General features: G+C 39.6%; 1 protein-coding gene and 1 long non-coding RNA gene across 8 annotated transcripts in view; one reads left to right on the top strand and one right to left on the bottom strand.

The window, feature by feature from the left end:
• TRIM9 (tripartite motif containing 9) overlaps positions 1 to 22,018 on the top strand; it is a 109,779-nt gene that overhangs the window by 68,308 nt on the left and 19,453 nt on the right. For 4 of the 7 annotated variants that reach the window (XM_059182077.1, XM_059182076.1, XM_059182074.1 and 1 more), the window contains exons 4-7: positions 7,764 to 7,874; positions 8,994 to 9,147; positions 16,421 to 16,578; positions 18,022 to 18,160. In XM_059182077.1, the coding sequence (XP_059038060.1) occupies positions 7,764 to 7,874; positions 8,994 to 9,147; positions 16,421 to 16,578; positions 18,022 to 18,160 (562 nt within the window). The remainder of the gene's footprint in view (positions 1 to 7,763; positions 7,875 to 8,993; positions 9,148 to 16,420; positions 16,579 to 18,021; positions 18,161 to 22,018) is intronic. The other 3 variants (XM_059182078.1, XM_059182075.1, XM_059182073.1) reach the window with 1 other exon arrangement.
• Positions 1 to 22,018, bottom strand: part of LOC131836554 (uncharacterized) — a 29,595-nt gene that overhangs the window by 6,284 nt on the left and 1,293 nt on the right. The window contains exons 2-3 of the long non-coding RNA XR_009355667.1: positions 21,327 to 21,392; positions 18,571 to 18,742 (exon numbers count right to left, since the gene is read on the bottom strand). This is a non-coding gene — a long non-coding RNA (uncharacterized LOC131836554). The remainder of the gene's footprint in view (positions 1 to 18,570; positions 18,743 to 21,326; positions 21,393 to 22,018) is intronic.

Here is a 22,018-nt window from a genome sequence, read left to right as displayed (position 1 = left end):
GCCATTAATGAGATCCGTGTTTTTCTCACAAAACTTACAAACTTACAAATGAAAAGAATGATTTTTATTTATGTAACACTCAGAATTTGAAATAATTCTACAACCATCTTAAATGCATATTTGTTCCAATATTTTAGAGTAAATTCATATGTTGAATAGTACAAGGTGACAGGGGTCTTCTTGGTTACCTTTCAATTCTAAGATTTTCTGGAAGAAAAAAGTTAAAGTTATTTAAAAACTTCTGAAAAAATTTAATCTTTAATTTCCACGTGTGGGTGGCCAATGAATGTACCAACAAAATTATCCAGTGAGAATGCTAAAAGAAAATGATAAAGTTTGCTGTTTCTTATAACATTTCATTTTTACAGATGACCTCCACATCCAATTGTAACCATATACAAAATGTTTGACTTTGAATCCAAGTATATTGTTGGGTTTTGTTAGAATTGTTATCATTATTAGCATCATTGTCTTTATTATTATTATTTACCATGTATTGCCTGTTGTGTTTCCAATATGTTTATTTAGAAAAACGAATTATATGGTCATTTCATTCAGAGTACAGATTTGCACTAGGGACGTTATTGGCTTGTCAAATTGCTTCCTTAGGCTATTTTGCCATTGCTTCAAAACAGGCTAGTAATCCTTTGACTTAGATTGGGCTGGGAGATGGGAAAGAAAGAAAGAAAGAAAAAGAAAAGAAAGAAAGAAAGAAAGAAAAGAAAGGAAAGGAAGGAACAAAGAAAAAGAAAGGGGGAGGGAGGAAGACAGGAAAGGAAGGGAGGGAGGGAGGAAAGAGGGAAGGAAGGAGAAAAGAGGAAGGGAAGAAGGAAGGCAAAGAAAGGGAAAGGAAAGGGAAAGAGAAGGAAAGGAAAGAAAATGAAAAAAAGGAAGAAAGATGGATGGAGAAAGGGTGGAAGACAGACCTACCCAAGCTCACAAAACTTTTGTAAGTAATTAGATAGGATTTGACAGGCTACAGCCCTTACTAGAAAGAATAAGCAACAAATTTATGCCAATAATCAGCTCAATCCCAATAAAACAACTGGCAACAAATTCTATAAGTCCATTACAATGAAGACATTTGGAAATATTAAGCACACTGGAACACTTGAAGCTTTGACTGCCCTTGGGGGGACCAACTCTAAAATTTGAACCACAATTATTATTGATTATAAGGCTATATCATTAATGGGGAATTCATTTAGCAAATGCTGTGATTCCCTGCTACTTACCACATAGGAACAAAAGTCATAGAGGGACTGTACGCAAGGATCCTATGGGATCACCAGGATGCCACCACACACAGCTGGAGCTCACCAAAGTTAGGGGACACTCTTCTGAACACTCATTACCCACTTTGGCAATGTCAATGGAGGGCAGTCACAGATCTTTAACATCTTAACTCAGACATGAATGACATTCCTTACCTCCAGAGGGCACTAAACACACACTTTGAATATGGGCGAGTCATCTACTGTGTCTCCCTGCACCTTACAGCCTACAAAATACCATGCTGTATGCATCACTTTAACCACAGCCCACCAAAAACAGTAAATGTTCTCCTGTGTGGGTGGGACCCACCAATATGTGTATCTTTCCAAGCGACTTGTATTCCTTCATTAACTTCTTTGTACAGGGATGTAGTATTCTACATACTAAGAGTGGGTTTTGCATATTCCACTCAAAGTTTATTGATAAGGCTATGGGTGGCATTCACACTTTTGAAATAGAAAGTTCAGTTTTTCTGTTAAAAACTCAAGCCTTCCTCAAAACAGGTACATATTTTATTTATTTAATAGGGCTAAATTATCCTTTTCTTGATTAAAAACTCAAAGCCTCAAAACTGGTCTTCGAAATGAGTAGTTGCTATGTGGGTAAATTAATGACATTAGCACAGAGAGTGGTATCAAGAGAAGGGGGAAATATTTTTTATAATCATGTGGGAGAATGGTGGCATGTGAGAAATTGAAGATGCTCTTCCTTAATTTAAATGCCTCTAAGTTTCAGTGAATATAATGATAATATAGGAGATAATATCCTAATCTAGGGGGAAAAAAAGAAAATTTGTTATTTTACGAGACAAATCTCATGGACAAAGCACTTCACTTGTAACTCACAAATGAGTCCATTCCAAGCATTAGTTGGTCATCTTGCTTTAGGAATGATGCTACATGTAGAAACTCCTCCCACTGATCAAAAGAACCTGTGAAGAATAAATTCTTCAGGCTTGCACCTTGAGATTACTTGTACCTTACATATAAAAAAAGGATTACCTTATATTTAGGAGAAACTGTTTTTTTTTTTAAAATATTTTATTTATTCATTTGACAGAGATCACAAGTAGGCAGAGAGGCAGGCAGAGAGAGAGGAGGAAGCAGGCTCCCCGCTGAGCAGGGAGCCCGACACGGGGCTCTATCCCAGGACTCTGAGATCATGACCTGAGCAGAGGCTTTAAGGCACTGAGACACCCAGGCGCCCCTAGGAGAAACTGTTGTAAGCTGTGATGGGAAGTTTTATATTATATTTAGGAAAGAATTTCTCAGAATAGAAAAGAGAGAAGTGTTTACTTAGACTAAAAATTCATTAGTGGTATCCCTGCAGACCCCATGATGAGTGAAAAAATAGTATGAGTGAAAGTATTTATTAAAAAGAATAAACACAGAAAATATTTTAAAGAGCCACACACACGTAAGATAGAGAAGTGAATGGAGGCAGAGAAAGGGTGTCAAAGTCAAATTGGATAAAATAATGAAATTCACTTTAATTAACTTCAGTTCTCACTGCTGGTTGTGTTACATGAGCTGTGCCAGAGGGAAGAGATTGGTCTACTAGAGATGGGATGGGAAATGTAGTTGTGGACAGAAAGAACAAAATTTTACACATAAGCTATCATGGGTTACTCTATGCTACTGAAAAAATTTGAGCACTCAGAGGAACACGCCAGTCTATTCTCAAATTCATTTTTTCTGAATAGGTGTCTGTGACACATCTTGACCCAAAGAATAACCTTAATAAATTTGCCACTTAACAAAATAAAAACATTCAAGTGATCAATAGGACTTGCCATCCTGAACAGATGGGGACTGCTAATAAGATTGTGAAAGCCTTCTCTGAAACTATAAACTAAAGATTAATTCATTGTCCCCAGAGAGCTGGTTCAGGCCATAATGCAGATGAAAGCAGGGAGATTTTTTTTTCCCAGTCCCTATTTGTGTCACTCTTGCAACTTGCACATTTCCTTCCTAAGAAAAGGAAGTCATCACTAGCCAGCTGCAAACATGGTGCCAACCGTTTCTCCGGAGCATCAGAGCAACTGCAGAGAAATGTAGACCTCAAAGGAAAAGTGACCTGGCCTAGCTTCCTAGGAATTGTTTTCCATAGAAAATATAACGTGAGATAAATAATAATAGTAGTAGAAATAACACAGAATGAAGAAGGGAACAAGTAAGAGAGCTGATGCAAACATTCAACTAGAGAAAATATATTTATACTCTTAAAAGATCTAATTATTTGGCTGATTTCATAGGATGGGAAATCTTGCCAAATTAATTCAGAAACTAGATGTCAATTACACTACACCCAAAAGTGCTGCTTCTGGGAACCCTGTAGTTTAATTTTTAGTAATGATTTTTATCACAGGCTAATGGGATCATTGTGAAATGGTTGATTAAAATGTAAAAAGATGGGCCAAATGCATTGTTGTAACAGTGGGAGTTGAGAACCAGGAACTCAGGGATATTGAGTTATCCCAAGAAGATTGAACCATGGAATACAGGAGCCAATGGCAAACCCCCACTGAAATGCACCAACTCTTCACTACAGTGAAACTTCTTAAGATTAGCTGGAGAGCCCTGACATTCAAGACAGCTCCTTCAGCATCAAATAAATCTTGCTTTAGAAGGAAATGTATAGAGGCAGATGTAGAATTTTATGAGGCCTGATTATCATATGTATTTCAGTACATTTAGGTCATAAAATTATCATTGATCTGTATGCTCTGGAAAATAAACACAACAATTCAAGTCTATTTGGCCTCAGCAGACTCACTTTGGGTTACAATGCCCAGTGCAGACTTGCACACCACTCAATTAGGTATGCACAGTCTTAGGACAGATGCCCTTTGGATAGTGATTGGCCACTGCTGAGGCTTCTGCTGTCTAGAAGCATTCATGCACTGGCTACCAAAATGTCAACACATTTTCTGGGAACAATTTAGTTATACCTAAAATGGCAGACAGAAGTAGCATATTAGCAGTAGGTCACCTGTCCTGGATTTTTTTTTTTAATACTTTTGGGTGTTTTGTGTTTTTTCTCCCTGTAAGAAGCAAAAACTTAATCTTCCTGTTTGTTTTTTATTAAAAAAATAAAATAAAATAATTTGCATTCCATGAGCCCAGACCAACAGATAGGGTGATGGTTTGACAGAATACTAGATGCCAGAGAAAATAAGTCTATCACTGAATTTTAAATTTGGTCTCGCCTCTCCCCGGCAAAATCTCAGAAATGATCTTCACATCAAAGTTGATTTCTTTCACCAGTTCTGATATGCAGATTTCAAACCCTACACTTTATTTTTATTTTTATTTTATTAAAAGTGAAAAAGTGGGAACAAATCATCTGTCAAAAAATTAGGAAACTCTATAGAGCAAAAACAATCATGTAAAAGGACAAAACTAGAGTTCTCATACTTCCTGATTATATAACTTACTGCAAATCTACAATAATGAAAACAGTATGATTTTGACAAGTGTGGCAAGACTAGGCAATGGGGAAAGACAGTTTTACAACAAATGACACCAGAAAAACTGGCTATCCACATGCCAAAGAAAGAAGTTGGACCATTACCTAACACCATACACAAAAATTAACTCAAAATGGACCAAAGACCTAAATGTAAGAACTGAAAATATAAAACTCTTAGATGAAAACACTAATGTTTCAAATGGGCAAATGCTTCCCAACACTGGATTTGGCAATGATTTCTTGGATATTGCACCAGAGGCACAGGCAACAAAGGAAAAGGTAGACAAATTGGACTTCATGCAAATTTATAAATTTTGTGCGTCAAAAGCAAAAAAACAACCCAGTTAAAAAATAGGCAAAGGACTTGAATAGACATTTCTCCATGGAAGATATACAAATGGCCAATAAGCATATGAAAAGATGCTCAGCATCACTAGTCATTAGGGAAATGCAAATCAAAACCACAATGAGATACCACTTCACATCCATTAGGGTGGCTATTATTATTTTTTTAAAAAGATAGTAATAAGTGTTGGTGAGAATATGGAGAAATTGGAACCCTTGTGCATTGCTAATGAGAATATTAAATGGTACAGCTGCTATGGAAAACAGTGTGATGATTCTCAAAAAACTAAAATAGAATTAGCATATGATCCAGCAATTCTACTTCAGGACATATACCCAAAATAAGTGAAACAGGGACTTTCAGATATTTGTATACCCATGGTCATAACAGCTTTATTCATAAGAGCCAAAGGTAGAAGTAACCCAAGCATCCATCAATGATTGAATGGATAAACAAAATGTGGTATGTACCTACAATGAAATATTATTCAGGAAATTCGGGATGTCTGGGTGGCTCAGTCAGTTTAAGTGTCCAACTCTTGGTTTCAGCTTGGGTTGCAATCACAGACCCTGCATTGAGCTCTGTGCTGAGTGTGGAGTCTGCTTGAGTTTCACTCTCCCTCCTCCTATGCCCTTCCCCCTTGTGCTCGCTCACTAAAATAAATAAATCTTAAGGAAACAAAAAAAAAAAGGAAGGAAATTTTGACATCAGCTACAGTGTGGATAAACACCTTGAAGATATGATGCTAAATGAAATGAGCCAATCACAAAAGAACAAACATTGTATGATTCCACTTACATGAGAATCCTGGAGTAGTCGAATCTATAATGACAGAAAATAGAATGGTGGTGTTGCCAGGGGGCAGCGGGGAGGGGAGAATACAGAGTTACTGTTTAATAGGTACAAAGTTTTAGTTCGGAAAGATAAAAACAATTCTGAAAATGGATGGTGATGACAGTTGCACAACAATATGAATGTATTTAATGCCACAGAATTATCTGATTAAAAATAGCTGAGATTGGAACACCCGAGGGGCTCAGTCAGTTAAGCATCTGCCTTCAGCTCAGGTCGTGGTCCCGGGGTCCTGGATCGAGTCCCATGTTAGACTTCTGCTCAGTGGGGAGTGTGCTTCTCCCTGTCCTCCCTGCTTGTTCTCTCTCACTATCTCTGTCACTATCTCTGTCTCTCTTTCAAATAAATGAATAAAATCGTTTTTTAAAAATAGCTAAAATTGTAAATTTTGTATGTACGTTTTACCACAAGAAAAAAAAATTAGAAAGACATCAGCAATAATAAATGGATGAACTGTCAAAAAAATTAGGAGGAACTTAAATGTCCAAAAATAGAGGAACAGGAATGTTTAATTAATTATGATAACCCACTCAGTGGGATATTTATGGAGCCAGTAACATTTATTGATGGTGGCAACATGTGAAATGGTATATGGTATAGTGTTAAGTGGGAAGGAGGTAAAATTATCACATATTATGATTGCAACTATAAAAATATCTAGCTCAAGGATAAAACCTAAAAAAAACAAACAAAATGTTTTAAAAATTTGCATGAGAGTGATGAGATAACTGCTTTTTTGGGGTCTATTTTCCAATTGTTTTCAAAAGTAGATATAATAATCTTTGATGAAAAATGTATAATCAAAACTTAAAAGAAGAAATGAAGAAAAAGCTTTTTAATAATTATTATTAAAATTTCTTTTAGTTATTATTTATAAAATCAAGAAAGCTGGATATTTTTGAGGATTTTGTAAAGTAGTATAAACGTAAGTAATTGAGTTTCCTAGAAAACTCTTGTTCAACTCTAGCTTCAGAAACCACTTCAGGATTTGGGTCACTGAGCAGAGGACATGGAAAATGAATCTTTGAAGAAAGAAACTTTTCAAGGACTGTCGTGTTTGACACTGGGCAAAGACAACTTCCCAGAGGCAGAAACTGCATGTTCAGAGAAATGCCTTTCTAGGTTAAAGCAGGCTCACAGCATGGTAACTAGAGAGAGACTTTAAAACTGCTCTCCCGGGGGCGGCTCAGGGGCTCAGTCAGCTAAGCATCCTACTTGGGCTCAAGTCATGATCCCAGGGTCCTAGGATCAAACCCCACATCAGACTCCCTGCTCAAGGGGGGAGTCTGTTTCTCCCTCTCCTTCTGCCACTCCTCTGTTCATTCTCTCTTTCTCTCCCATTGTCTAAATAAATAAATAAATAAAACAACTGCTCTCCTAATGAGGCAGTAACTGCTTCTAAGTGGGTTATACTCCAAACTTAACTCTGCATTCATCTTTGTCTGGCTTCCTTGTTGTCATTAGCTCACTGTCTTTCAGCAAGTTTCACCTCTAACTCCATCCCACCATCCACTCAAGAAGAAGAATCAGAATGAGAAGGAATTGGGTTCAGATGAGGACGTTTGCTCTTTACAAGAGAGGCACAGGGTGGGCGCGGGTGGGTGACGTTTCACAGAACAGAAGCTGCAACCACATCTCGGGTTACTCAGCTCCTTCATAAACTCTCCACGACCTCCCACTTAGAGCAGCTCACAGTATCAGCTTCCTGGAAGATTGGGGAGCAAGGGGAACCTGAGGAAGATGTCCCTTCAAGCACCACAGTTTGCTTCTTTTTCAGCCTGTTCCACTTTGGACCATTCTGTTCTCACATCAATCCTAGGTGGTTCGAGATCAGATCTCTCACTGCACAGTGAAATTGCGCCAGACCACAGGTCTCATGGAGTACTGCCTAGAGGTCATTAAGGAAAATGATCCCAGTGGCTTTTTGCAGGTAAGTGTTAACTAGTTTCTACTTCAGATTCTCAGTGTCCCGTGAAACTCAGTCCACCAATGTCGCAGCCGGACTCTCGGCAGCCCTTGCTGACCATGTTCCCTCCACAGTGGGACCCATCTTTAGACAGCCACACACATGTGGGCGCCAGCAGAACGCCACTGACTTCCTGAAAGTCTCTGCCACCATGTGCTCCAAGATTGAGATGTACATGGGCTTCTTAAAATTTGTTTCTGTTCATGTTTAACCATGAAAATGTAAGTCCCTGTAATTTCCTCTGAAGCAGGGCTACTGTTTTGCCTAAGAATTGGGTCCCTTTCCACTAATATCTTGGACAGTATTGTCAGCTAGAAATGTTTAAACATGCAAGGCTTCTACCTTCTTGACAGTTTCTACTGGCTAGTTAAATCAGTGATTTTCCAGGAGTTTTTTCATTCCTTGGATTTCTCATAATTTTTTTCGGTGTTGATTGTTTTAATGAGATGTAATGATGTCAGCTGAATTTTGCTTAGGTTTTGAGCTCAATGATTAAGGGAGCTTTTATTAAGGAACTCATAGATTCCTTCCAATTCACATTTTATCAAACTGGCCAAGAGTGACAATGAGAGATTAAATATAAGAAATGGAAGAGTTCTCTATCAAAGAATGAAGTGATAGAGAAGATGACAGGCTTAAAGTGTAAGAAATTCCACATTACAGATTACCATCTGCAGCCTCTCAAACTATTTTATAAAACTCATTCCAAGTGTTTACACAATATCCACACATCCTATTAGAAACTTAGGGTTGTTAGTTCTGCTAGGATTAACAGATCACCAACATGTTATCAAATGTTGCTGGCATTTAGTTGATCAGTCATAAATAGCAATAGCATATATCCGGGTTTGTCTACAAAGCAATTTACAGCTGCTAATTATTTATAGTGGCTCCCTCCAACTCATGAAAGCACCCAGGTTTGCATGGGTGACCCTGGTCATAATAGGCTTCTCACTGCCTACATGGAGACAGGAAAGGTGTGAGTCCCAGGATGTTTCTGTGTGCTCCTGGAGAGTGGAGGAGCAGTGTTCTGTGTCCAGTGTGGTATTATATTTCTTAGGCTGTGGTCTTTGATGTGATTAGATTTCCGACGCCCTCATAAGGAGGGTGCACCTGACTGAGGACCAGTGGGGGAAAGGCACACTCACTCCCAGGATGACCACGGACTTCGACCTGAGTCTGGACAACAGCCCTCTGCTGCAATCCATTCACCAGCTCGACTTTGTGCAGATGAAAGGTGCGTGCCTGCAGCCCCTGAAATAGAGCAACACCCCAAGGGGATACTGGTACTTGAAGCAGGATTGAGGCTTTGTGCCAGAGAGTAGCAAACAAAATGCAGCTGGCAGGTTTATAAATCACCTAAGAGGTGGGGAAGTAAACATACACACACACCTCTGGGTAACAATACAAAAGTCTGGAGTGGCTCCCAGCTTACCACATATGGGAAATGTACCATTGTAGCCCTGTGACCTACCTTTCAGAAAGCCAGATAACATACAGATAAACTCAATGCTTGCCTCCTTAAGAGTCTTAGAGCTGTCACAAGCCCAGCATCAGGGAATAGCTGACATAAAAAAAGATAAGGAGATAAAGACCGCATCACTGTACATAAATAAAATCTTGTTACAGAAAGTAACCCAGAAATATTGGTATAAATCAAGGCAGTTGAGAATTGAAATGACTACTGCCACATGGGTAGGTGGTGAGCAAATGGTTGAGCATAAATTAGTGGGAATTTGAGAGGATCAGTGTTGACTTGCCAATACTGGTCAGGAAAATGCCAGCCTGGTTACAGAAGGAAAATGAAGTTCTGAAATAAATTTTAACTTTTTAAACTTTTGGCTTATATGATTTAGGGGTTTGCAAGATGTCTTTGAGATTTTTTTGGTGGCTGGGGGGGAAGTACAAGTACCTAAAATTATCTTAAGGAAAGTAACTCTTTCAAAGAAAAATAAAAAGCCAACCATGCAATGGTATTTTTATGCAGTATAAGTAATATCCATTGGAAAAAGATTCTTTTTTTAACTTTCATTTTGAAATATTTATACACTCACAGGAAGTTGCAAAAAATAGTAAGGAGAGGTCCTGTGTACCCTTAGCCTAGTTTCCATCAATGGTTGCATCTTGTAGAACTATCATCTTATATCAAAACCAGGAAATTAGGGGCACCTGGGTGGCCCGGCCCAGTTGGCTAAGCATCCAACTCTTGATCTCAGCTCAGGTCTTGATCTCAGGATTGTGAGTTCAAGCCCCGCATTGGGCTCTATACCCTGTGTGGAGTCCACTTTAAAAAAAAAAAAAAAAACCAACAACACAGGAATTAACATTGGTACAATGAATATGTATCACTCTGGGTCATTTGTCAGGTGTTTAGAGTCATCTAACTGCTCCTGCAATTAAGCTACCACCATAAAGACCTCCCTCATGCTACTCCATTATGGTCATATAATTATACCCACACCCCTCCCCTCTGCTGTCATCAATCCCTGGAAATCACCTATCTGTTCTTCATCTCTGTAATTGTGTCACTTTCTAGTCTTTTTCCTAAAACTGAAGAAATTGATTTGCTCTTTGCTTCTCCCAATTTGAGCAGCCACATAATAAAGGACTTAGAAGTTAGTGATTTAAGATATTCATTTTTTAAGAAAAATCTACATGCTTCCTTTTATCAGAGAGAAAGACCGAACCAGCAAGTCTTAGGGCTCTGCACTTGTAACTCACATCACACAGCTAAACTCATCTGTGTATCTGGTACAGGTAACTCTCATTCTTTTAATGGATTTTTGCTCTTTTATTTTCAGTTTTCTCATTTTTTGTTTATTATGTATTGCTTTGGGATGATGCCTTAACTGATTTTTGGAGTAAATAGCATATAGATTGTTAATAAAAGTACTTTGTTGCCATAACAAAAATGTTTAGCATTTCCTGACTATTTACCAAACCAGAAACTCTCCTAAGTGCTTCATGTGGATTAATTCAATTTATTCTTACAGCCCTAGTAGGCATCCAAGGAAACTGAGGCACAGGTAGACTGGGTAGCTTGACTGAATTCACACAGCTAGTGAATGTCAGGCAAGCACTCAAAGCCAGAGGGATACGTTCTAGACCCTGCACCTACAACTTCCAGTTTGTGTTTTAACATTAGTGCCTTATAAACTGGCTTCTTCAAGCAATAACCAAATTCTTCTCTTAAACTTAAGAAATTTAACTTTTTGTTGCAACACAACTTTCTTGCTATTTAGAATGTCTTCTTTAACACCCCCATGTGGTCTATAGAATACAGCCATCTGAGTAATACATGGTAAATCCCCCTCAATCAGCCTCTCTCTGGATTCCATCCTCTCAATGAGGTCAAATCATTGGAAGTTATGTCACAAATAGCTCAGAGGAGAAAATATGTCACAGAAAGGCAGTGGAAGGAAAAAAGGAGCCAACCCAATTAGATTTGGTGATGGAGCAGGTAGAGGGGGAGAGCCTCAGGGCTTTGAACTGCTTTCAGCAGCTGACAGAGCCCTACCCTCCCTTATTTGCTGTCCTTCTGAATTATGTCCATCTGCCCAGAGAGAAGTCCAGGCCAGTTGGCAGGATGGTAACAATTGTGTTGGAATGAACAGGCCCTTCATCTGGTATGGGAACTGCAGCCTCATGTGCTGTGCCTCACAGACCCCAATCCTAAAGCACAGGCACTTGGCCCCTTAAGGCTGCCTGCAGACATATGCATGAAAAATGGCTGTGTGTCCACTCCACCAAAGTCTGCACGTGCGGCAGAGAATGCCACGCACTCTCAAGGCCAAAATGCAGAACACACAAAAATTCACCCAGGACACAAAATGATCTCAGTTATTTACAAGGTTCCTCTAACAGGCTATTTGGGATGAGACTGGATTATTCCATTTTCCTTTTCTTTTTCATACTTCACATCAATTTAATTTACTGCTGATTAGTATCCTTCTGCAGAGTTAATTTATATGCTTTGCTTTGTGCTTGTGAAGTTTAATTAATTCGGTGAGAGCCAAGTCCTGTTAGACTCGAAATAATTTTTATCTGTCAGATGTTTTCGATGGAAAGGAAAAGCCAAAAGGTCATGACGCAATAGAGTTTGACTGGCTGTGGTTAAGACTACTCCTACTGGCCTCTTTGATAGCTGTTAACATACACAGCTGTGCTAGGTGTAGTAGTGTTTTTTGGTAGGATAGCTTGGTCAGTTTAATACACTGCATGTTCCCAGCTTGTCAGTAAAAATATCTCAAGAAACTGTACCCCCAAATCCGTGTAAGAAGGGTCAAAATTTAAATAGCATTGAGAACAGTGCTAAAGTAATCTGACCATTAATACAATATACAATATGTGTATGTTTCCTAATTATGCTAAGCAGATTACAGTAGAAAGTTAAAATATTTTCAGAGTTACTTAAAGTATGCATTTAAAGTTTGACTCAAACTAACAACAAAAATATCTGTTCATTTCTTAACTGGAAATTCTAGCATCTCTCTGGTTTTGGAATTTCATCTCAGAAGTCTTTTTTTCCCTTGATATCAAAAAAGATAGGTCTGTTGCTGGGTTTTGTTTTTTTTTTTTTTTTTTTGGTTTGTTTGTTTCAGTTAGGGCAGCTACTAATCAGCAAGAAAATTATTCTCCTATGAGCCAATGATTTAACTCATCTGCTCTTCCTGATTCTGCATCTGAAATCTAAGTGGAGAATGCTGGTACCTTCTTTGTTCAAACATCCTCAGAAAAATATTATCCCAGAATTGTTTTAAGTATAGAAAGTGTCCCAAGATTCATGAGTCAGTGCTGGAAAGAAATGCCAACATGTTCATTCTGAACCAGGATATGAAACAGTGACCTAATGCTCCCCTAAGCCTTTTTAGTACCAATGGCTGTTAATCCCTTAAGTGCCTCTACTCAACCTAAGAACACATTTATCTTTATGAACTCATGTCACATGTAAGAGCCTGGAGTATGCACCAAGGTCATGGGCAAGGTCAGTGTGATGTGAACCGACCTTTTTATAAATCATGGAGAAAGAGCACCCAGAGGTTTGACAGGGATGCGGATGGGCACACACACTGACTCACATGTCTTCTGTTCAGGCATGTGATCCATTCATGGTTTGGAGTCCTGCAATGCATGTCCTCAAAACCCACGTTCACATTTCTCTGTACCAGTGTACTAATGAGAGTTTTGCAAAAATGGCTTGTTGTTCCTCTAAAGTAGAAACTTTCCTGAGATGCTACTTGTGTTGTTCAGCCACTGTAAAGGAGAGAAAGTCCCCCAAGGAACATTCAGATAGGATGACTCAGGATAATTGCATTTCCAGCTACCATAGCTCTTATGGTGAAATATTTCTTTCTTTTTCTTTCTGCAATTTTTAAAGTATGGTTGATACCCAATGTCACACTCGTTTCAGGTGGACAACACAGTGATTCAATTAAATTGATACATTATGCTATGTATGGTGAAATATTTCATTAATCTATGCCAACAATTCTTGGGGAACTTTGTCACTCACATTACAGAAGCAAAAGGAAATATTCCTCTTGGAATCAGGTGTGGGGACTTCCCTCTAGTACACTATTACTACACATGAGTCTGGAGAGGCAATGTGGTGTAATTAAGCATACAGCCCCTGGGGCCAGCCTGCTGGGACTCGGACCCCAGCTCTGCTACTTAATAGCCATGAAAATTGTGTTTCTTTTTCCTCATCTATCAACTAGAGATAATAACAACACCTGTTCTTGTGGGGTTACTGTGAAAAACACTTGGGTGACACTTGTGAAGACACCGTTGCAGAATTTAATTTTGAGCCAAAACTCCAAGGAAGTCAGTAGGAAGAGAGTAAGAATGGTTGCCTCTTGCAACTAAGAAAAGTATTTTTAGCCCAAAGCTTGATATTATGGGCCAAAAGAATACAAGCAATAGACTTCTGATCAGTCAGTTTCTCCTGAAACTGGAAAAACAAAACATCCAAGAATGATGGTGAAAGCATTAAGATTAAGACAGCTGCAACAGCCCAATGACAGAAGTTTCAGTAAAATAAAAATTTCTTAGAGTTCAGCCCAGGAACTGTGATGCTATCCATTTCCAAAGCACAAATAATAATTTGAAAATACTTTGGATTCTTATACATCATTTATTTTATACCTAATAAAGTGAAATAGGGTAATAAAATACCCACTATAAAATCTGTTTTTCTAAAATGTCAGCCTTAGTCTTTGCTAATAAGGCTGTAATTTTGGCACATTTGCCTTTTATATGCAACATATAAATGGGGTAAATAAGGACATAGAAAAAATAATTCTGAGCACATCAAGAAATAGATTTAGATATGCAAATGTCTCTATGTTCCTTCATTTTCATTTCTCTCTTTCTCTCCCTCTTTCCCTCCCTTTATCACTCTCCCTCCCTCATTTCGCTTTTTTTTTTTTTTTTTTGATTCATTTGTTTAAGGTCTGGACAATATTAAAATCTGAAGATTAGTGAGTGATTAGAGTTTTTATTATCTTTTTGGTCTTTTAAAGCGTATCCACTGAGGACTTAAAAATGAAGCTCTCATGCTTTAATTACACATGACATCATGTATTTCAATTAATCTATTAATTATACCTATGTCTATACAAGGAAATTTGAGTTTCTTATTGGAGACATTGCAAGCATTTACATGATTCAAGTTGAAACCATCTTGTGAGCTTATTCTTTGATTTTAAAATGTTGACTTGCCTGAAACATGAACAAAGGGAAAATGAAGATTGATAGGAGAACTAATGAAATAAAGAGAGTCCAAGAAATAGGTTGTTTTATGATAGGCTCTGATCTGTAAGGACAGCTCAGAGCAGATATCCCCAAGGAGAATCATTCCATGTCTCTAGAAGCCATTCGAAGAACAGTTTGCTTAAACTTATCATAATTTACTCCACAGTTAATATGTTAAAATTTATTATTTTTATTATTTTATCATTATGACCAGGTGGTTTCCTAACCCATGATTACCTGAAGTTAACCCTCCAATTACAACTGTTAGGTGATGCCTGTTTATGGGCAGAGGATCATTAGGTGTTACATCTTCTCTCTCCTCCCCTTCCCATCCAGTCCTGTAGTCTATTTCTTGAACAAGGCAATGAATCCATCTCCTTTTCTCCAATTCCAGATGTTTGAGGATCTCTTTCTCATAAGACCAACTGAATTCTATGCCATTGAAACCTGAAACATGATTTCCCTTCCTAAACTCACTACCTCCAATCAACTGGTCATAATTTTGATTTCATTATGTTTGTTCTAGTAACTCAGGCATGGTTTTCTTGTATCAAAGTCTTTTCTTAAGTATAATTGACCTGCCTCACCTTCATATCTCTTGTGTTATGAGCACTGCTGTTATTTCCTAGGTTATCCACCTTAGAACCCATTTCCTAAATGGCTGTTAAATAAACCATCTTTGGGGTAAGATGATGGCAGGGAACAGATAATTTGATTCATGACACGGAGTCCAATTTTGGTACAGCATACCAGGTGTTCCATAATTAACATTTGTTCATTTAAATGTCCCTGGATGCCATCCAAACTGTTCTCTCCTATTGTTAAAGTGCTACAAAAACGAATTAATGGTTTGGTGCTAAACAAAATTTTTTTAAATAGTTGGTAAAAACATTATTCCCAAATATATACATTGAGTTCATATGTTAGGAACTGGAATTGTTTGTTACCTAACAATTCTATGTCTGTGTATCTGAAGGTTCAACCCCAATGCAGTTTGAAGTAATAGAAAAGACTCCCAGCACAAAATGGGGACAGGGGTATGTTGTAACTCATAGTACTGTGGCAAATTCTCACAAAGTCACAAGGACACCTTGACCCTCCCCTGCCAGGCCCCTTCTGCTGCCATGCTACTCTCCAGGCTCACAGTTGGCTGTTCTGCACCTCAGAGAATGGACCTGAACTAGCCTGGCTACTGTGGAAAAATGGGGTCAAGTTCCTCAGAAGTCTAGAAATGGAGAAATCACTGTTTTTATGTCACTTACAACTAAGTTTTCAAAAATCCACTGTTGTAGCTACTTATATGTACAACACCTTGAGTAGAATCACTGGTAAAACAAAGAAACTCCTCAGAATAGGCAGTTCCAAGTTTATACACTGGGGGCCAAGGCTCAGGATAAATTTTATGATATGTTTTTCACCCATATTATGGGTTACATGGACTTTAGTGGGCCGGGCTGGAAACCCATCTCCCATTAAAGTAGTTCCCTTAGCGATGGGGTCTTCAGTGCTCAAGGGGGTGAGAACAGAGCAATTGTCTCCCCACGGTTAAGGTAAGAAGTACCACAAGTTTGGGAAAGGGCATCCCAGCAGCTCAGGACCCAGTCCAGTCCTAGAGACTCTGGAAGAGATCCAGTTCAGGTCCCCCGTGGGCTAGTACTGAGTCAAGCCCCATGTTGATCAGGGGGATGTTTCCCATTCCAAGATCCTGAAATGTTTGTACCTCAGCAGAAGCCAGGGTTACATTAATTTCTGTTTAGCTTCCTCTCCAGTCCCAGCAACCCCCATCCTGCAGCTGGAGGAGTGTTGTACCCACAACAACAGCGCCACGCTGTCCTGGAAACAGCCACCTCTGTCCACGGTGCCTGCTGAAGGCTACATTCTGGAGCTGGATGATGGCAATGGTGGTCAGTTCCGGGTAAGTAGAGTATCTGCTACTTGTTAACCAAAGCCAGGGACCACCTCAGAGGACCCATTGTGGGGTCTCAGGCCAAGCTTCCCCACCTCTCCTGAGACCAGACCATCCTGGCAGGGTCTGCCGGCCCTTCAACGGAGACCTGCATTCACCTTGAACCATCAAAGATGGACAGAGGAGTCTCTGAAGAGAAACTGCCCTCCCCTTCTGAAGAGAAAGCTCTTGTAGGCAACAAGCTCTGGAGTCCAACTGCTTGCTCTCGATCTGAACTCCACCATTTAGCCGTGGGATTGTGCCCACTTCTCACTTCTTTGAGCCTTCATGACCTCATTTGTAAAATGGGAGGTGATAATATTAACACATACCTCACGTATTGTGGTTAAGAGTCCATTAGATAATCCATCATATAAAATTCTTAGCATGCCAGGATCCCAGACCCCAATCTGCTTAGCATCCCACCAGAGAGTTATCATTTTAAGGCTGTACTTTGAATACAAATTATTTTTACTCATTACATCAGCATAGTGTTGCAGAAGCCTACAGCTAAAGAGGGAGGCACATGCCTAACCTATGCTAAAGATGCATTATGCTACGATTTATTTTAAGCCTTTGAAATGTCATTCTTCCTCCCGCCCTGTTTCCTCCCCCTTCCCTCTGCACCACGATAAAACCTATACTTCTGTGCCTTTGAGTGTAATCTTGGTGACAGTTCCTCAAGTTACCAGTGGAGTTACAGACAGAACACAGAGACCACCCTCATGTTTTCAAACCAATTTTGTCAAATCACACTGATGGATAGAGAGCTTGGTAGGTATATTATGTGGGTAAATGCCAAGTTAATAATAATAAGCATAACACTAACTATAAGCACCCAATTTTAATTTTTTAAGCCCTAACTGCTAGTAATTACCACTCATTAAGGTGCCAGGCCCACGCTAAATATAAGGCATTACATTTGTCAGTTTGCACACATGACTTCCTTACCGGATCGTCTTAGCAGCCTCATGAACTAGGTATTATTGTCCCCATTTTACAGATGTCAAAACTGAGACTTGAAAAGGCCAATTAGGGACACCTTGGTGGCTCAGTTGATTGAGTGTCCAGCTCTTGGTTTTGGCTCAGGTCATAATCTCAGGGTCCTGAGATCAACCCTGTGTTAGGCCCCATGCTCATCAGGGAGTTTGCTTGAGATTCTCTCTCTCCCTCTCCCTAAACTCCTTCCCTTCCCCTACTCATGCTCATGCTCTCACTCTCTCTCTCAAACAATAAGTAATAAAATCTTAAATAAGTAAATAAGGTCAATTAAATGGCTTAGTATCTCACAGAACTTGAATCCAGATCAGGCTGCCACCAAAATGTTTGCTCCTGACCACTGAGCAACACTGCCTTCCTCATCCCTCACAAGGGTTGGCATTAAATTGTGGCCTGTTCTTTTTTGACCCTCAGGAAGTATATGTTGGGAAGGAAACGATGTGCACCGTGGATGGTCTTCACTTCAACAGCACATACAACGCTCGCATCAAGGCCTTCAACAAAACAGGAGTCAGCCAGTACAGCAAGACCCTGGTCCTCCAAACGTCTGAGGGTAAGGCCCTTCAGCAGTATCCCTCAGAGCGAGAACTGCGAGGCATCTAAAGTGGCTGGCAAGCCCGGAGGTAACCCCACCACTGCCCACATTCTGAAGTGTTTCCATGACTTGCTCTGCATTCTGGCACAAAGCCGCTGTTTCTCTCCTGCCGTTAGAGAGCCTATGGTATGTGGATGTGATCAAACCAAAGAGTCCACAGCGGCAGTTCAAATGGCCTGGGGCGACGGCTTCCTTTGATAACACTCTAAATAAGCTGCAGTTGAAGAAGCTGAAAAAATGAAGGCCTGAATGTCCCCCCGGTGTGTGAAACAAATGTATCTAGGTTCTAGGGTAGGCTCCCATTCTCCACGACACACGTCACTTGCCAATTTTATCCAGATGATTCTAAATTGCTTTGTAGTCCTTACCTGTTTCTGAGGGTGGGGCCGAGGTTCTTTCCAGCTGTGGATATGTGTGACTGAACATGTTTCCAATGGGTGTGGGATGCTAGAGCTGTTCAGAGAGGGCCTGTCGGCCAGCACGGACCGCCTTCCATCTCACGCCCAAAGCTGAGGCCGGCGGCACCAGGACTGAGGCTTCCTGTGGGCACCAAACAGGAAATGACCAGCAGCTCCGCATTACCTCGCCATTTTCACCTTTGCCCATCCCTCTAGGCTGGGTTAGGCCACCCAGGGCTACTCTACAATGTCATGCCCCAGAGAACTTTGGCTTCTTGGCCATACTATAAATATGTTGGTCATCAGAGTCAAGCCATTCCTCTCAGAAGAGGGGCTTGCTTGTATTTGATGACCAGGTATAACCTCTGAGGCTTTTAACATTTTCATTCTAAAAGCAATCACAGCACATGAAATTAAACCTATGAAGAGGTATTTGTGGTCAGTGCCAAAGCATTTTCAGACCTTCTGGGTCTCATTTTAATCACAGAAGTCACCCCCGCTGGCATTCCCCATAACCTCCCTCTGCAGAACTAATTGTGTTGATTTTGTTCAAATTCAAGATGTTAGCTCAAAGAACTGTGGTGGTGTTTTTTTTTCCCGCTTCCCACAAACTTTGGCATGCACCAATCATACTTAAAATGGTTCACATGGTTAAAAACAAGCACAACTTCAAATCCCACAGCAAGGTTGACAGGCCCCTAGCCGTAAAGACCGGGCCTGGGGAGCAGTGGTAAGTCTGTGAGGGTTGCTGTTCAAGGAGAAGGATTCGCTGAAGGAAACATGCCCGCACGACCCATTCCCATCGGGTTCTAGGGATGGGATAGCTACAGCCCCCCGAATGACCGTTTTAGCAACTTCTCTCTGGGATGACCTCTCTGCTTGAGAGCAGTTGTCTCTTTCCCCAAGTACCCTGCTAAATGCTAAAACCCTCCAAGAATTGCCTGCGTGCAAAGCAGAAGGCCCCTCGTGATGATGGCCTCGTTTCCCACGTGCGTACAAGGTGGTTTGATTGAAGAGTGAAGTGCATGTCATCAGAGCAGGGAGACAGTTTGCAGCAATGTTGCTAATATGTATCATGAGACCTACTACTTCTATTCATAATACATCATGGAACTCATATTCTTCCGCTAAAATCAGTTACTAGCATAGCAGCTTGAGCATTCATGTTTCTCTTTTCATCCTGCAGGAGGATGTAGTTTCTCAGTTTCTCTTACTGTTCATAAGATTATGGTGTCTAATAAATTACAGGATTGGAACTGCGATCCCTCGTACCACAGTCACAGAACTGGGGGTCATTTTCTAAACGAAACTAACGGAACAAGTCCTCTTCCAACAAAGAAACTGTACTGTAGAAATTAATTTCCTCCATGAATTTTATATATTGTGTACAAAATATAAGGTATGTATCTAAATACAAAGAAAACCTTATCATCGTGTAGATATATCAGTATTCTCTGTTACTGCACAGAAGTGATTTTCTCATGATGAAATAAAGTTCACACACATACTTTCTCCATAACTTTGGTTTGTTCTATTTGTTTCTCCCTCATTCTAATTCATTCACATGGTGAGACTAAGTTTAGAAAGCAAGAAAAAAAAATAATGATAGCTAATTTTTAAAAAGTTGATTAAGAAGATCAAAAAGATTTGTAACAATAGAGAAAGCCTATAGAATTAAAGAACTATGTATATATTTTTTGGTTTTCTTGTTTTTGTTTTTGTTTTTAGAAATCAGTGAGAAAAATGCCATTGACAGGGTTCAATATATTAACTGAACTTATATTGTATTCTATTAATCTTCCTTCCTACAGTTCCTGGAAAGGTTTGCTTTGGAAGTTTATTTTCTTTGCTGCTCTTGGGAATGGCATGGCGGTTTGTTTCGGCTTTCTACTGTAACAAGATGTTTTGCGGTCTTCTTAGCAACAGCTAAGCCTTTCCCCAAGTTCAAAACAAAAATCTGTATTACAGAAGGGTCCAATTCATATATGATAGCAAGTCTCATTTGTATGTACCTGCATTTAGTCCAAGGTTTAAGCCACTTGTCACTTATATTCTTTGAAGGATCATAAAACCATCTGCTGACTTACAGGTAACATTATGCAAGGGAGATCAGAGGTCTACGTTTTTATAAATGCTGATCATTTTCTCCAGAAGCAGTTCTGCTTATATATCTATTTATTGGGCTGTGCTTGGTAAAGACTCACTGTATGCTACACTGTGGGCATAGAGGGATGAGGTGTCCCCCCTGCTTGTATGAGCTCACAGTCTAGGAAGAGAGACAGGCTTAAAAGACATGTGACTAGTTACATACTTGCAAGTTATTATTATCACTGGGAGGGAAGGAAAGGGGACTAGCAGGAAGACATAATTTGTATCTGGGAATCAGGAAAACAATGAAAAATAATTTAATTCAATGGAAATTATAAAGAAAGTGTTATTAAAAGGGAAAAGGAAAGGAAAATGCATCATTAGGTGAGTTCAAGTGTGATTCCTTTCCTGAAAGCAGAGTTCTTGGAGTGCACCTAAGACAGCCACGCACATAAGCTAGCTGCAGATCTCAACCCAATTACCCTGACTTAAGAAGAAATAGAACTGTCAACAATTAAGAATCTTGATGAAATATTAAAATGAGGCCCACAACCCCAGTTGTATATATTTTTTAAGTAATCCACTTAATAGCTGTCATGGCTGTGTCACAGTCTTTGAAACCATTGGCAAAAGAATACCTGTTATGTAACAAGGCCTTCTTCCCACGTAGTTCTGGGGCTTATTCTGTCTGGGAGACTCTACTCCTGAAAGAGATATTTTTTTAGATGAGGCTGAGAACAGAATCGGTAATTTTCCCATTTATTTTTCCCTCTGCCTATCTAAACAGACTAACCTTTTTCTTTTTCTTTAATCTAGAAAGAAAATAAAATAGACCACAGGTAACATTCCTGGGGCTCAAATAACTCAAGACTATTAGCTGACTGAAAAGAGAGGGTTTCTCTCTGACCCCCTCTCAGTGGGGAGAATTGCCAGGGAATGGCTTCATTCAGTCTTAGTGGAGGAGGGAATCCTTCAGGGAAGTAAGAACAGGAAGGGTGTCACCCTTCAGTCTATCGATACTCTCTCACACAAATCTTGCTATCTTCCTTGGACAAATTCTTAGAGTTGGAGTTACCAGACCAAGGAGCATGAACACTTTTGAGGCCCTTGATCTGTGTTTCTCAGTTGCTTTCCAGATAGATTTTACACCAGAAATGTTTGAACCGTTCCATTTTTAAAAATCACCTCAATTCTGCTATTTAGTTTAATTTTGCCTAAGAAGCAGCCCCCTAAAAGTGGAAGTGTACCCAAAACAGGACTTTTTAAATTTATGTTTTCGTAGAAATAATATTCTGATTGTTTAACACACAAGAGCTACATGAAGTTGCAA

The sequence above is a fragment of the Mustela lutreola genome, chromosome 7 (genome assembly GCF_030435805.1).
Source record: "Mustela lutreola isolate mMusLut2 chromosome 7, mMusLut2.pri, whole genome shotgun sequence".
Taxonomy (NCBI): domain Eukaryota; kingdom Metazoa; phylum Chordata; class Mammalia; order Carnivora; family Mustelidae; genus Mustela; species Mustela lutreola.
The sequence above is the reverse complement of the archived record's forward strand: the minus strand, read 5'-3'. Positions and strand labels throughout refer to the sequence as shown.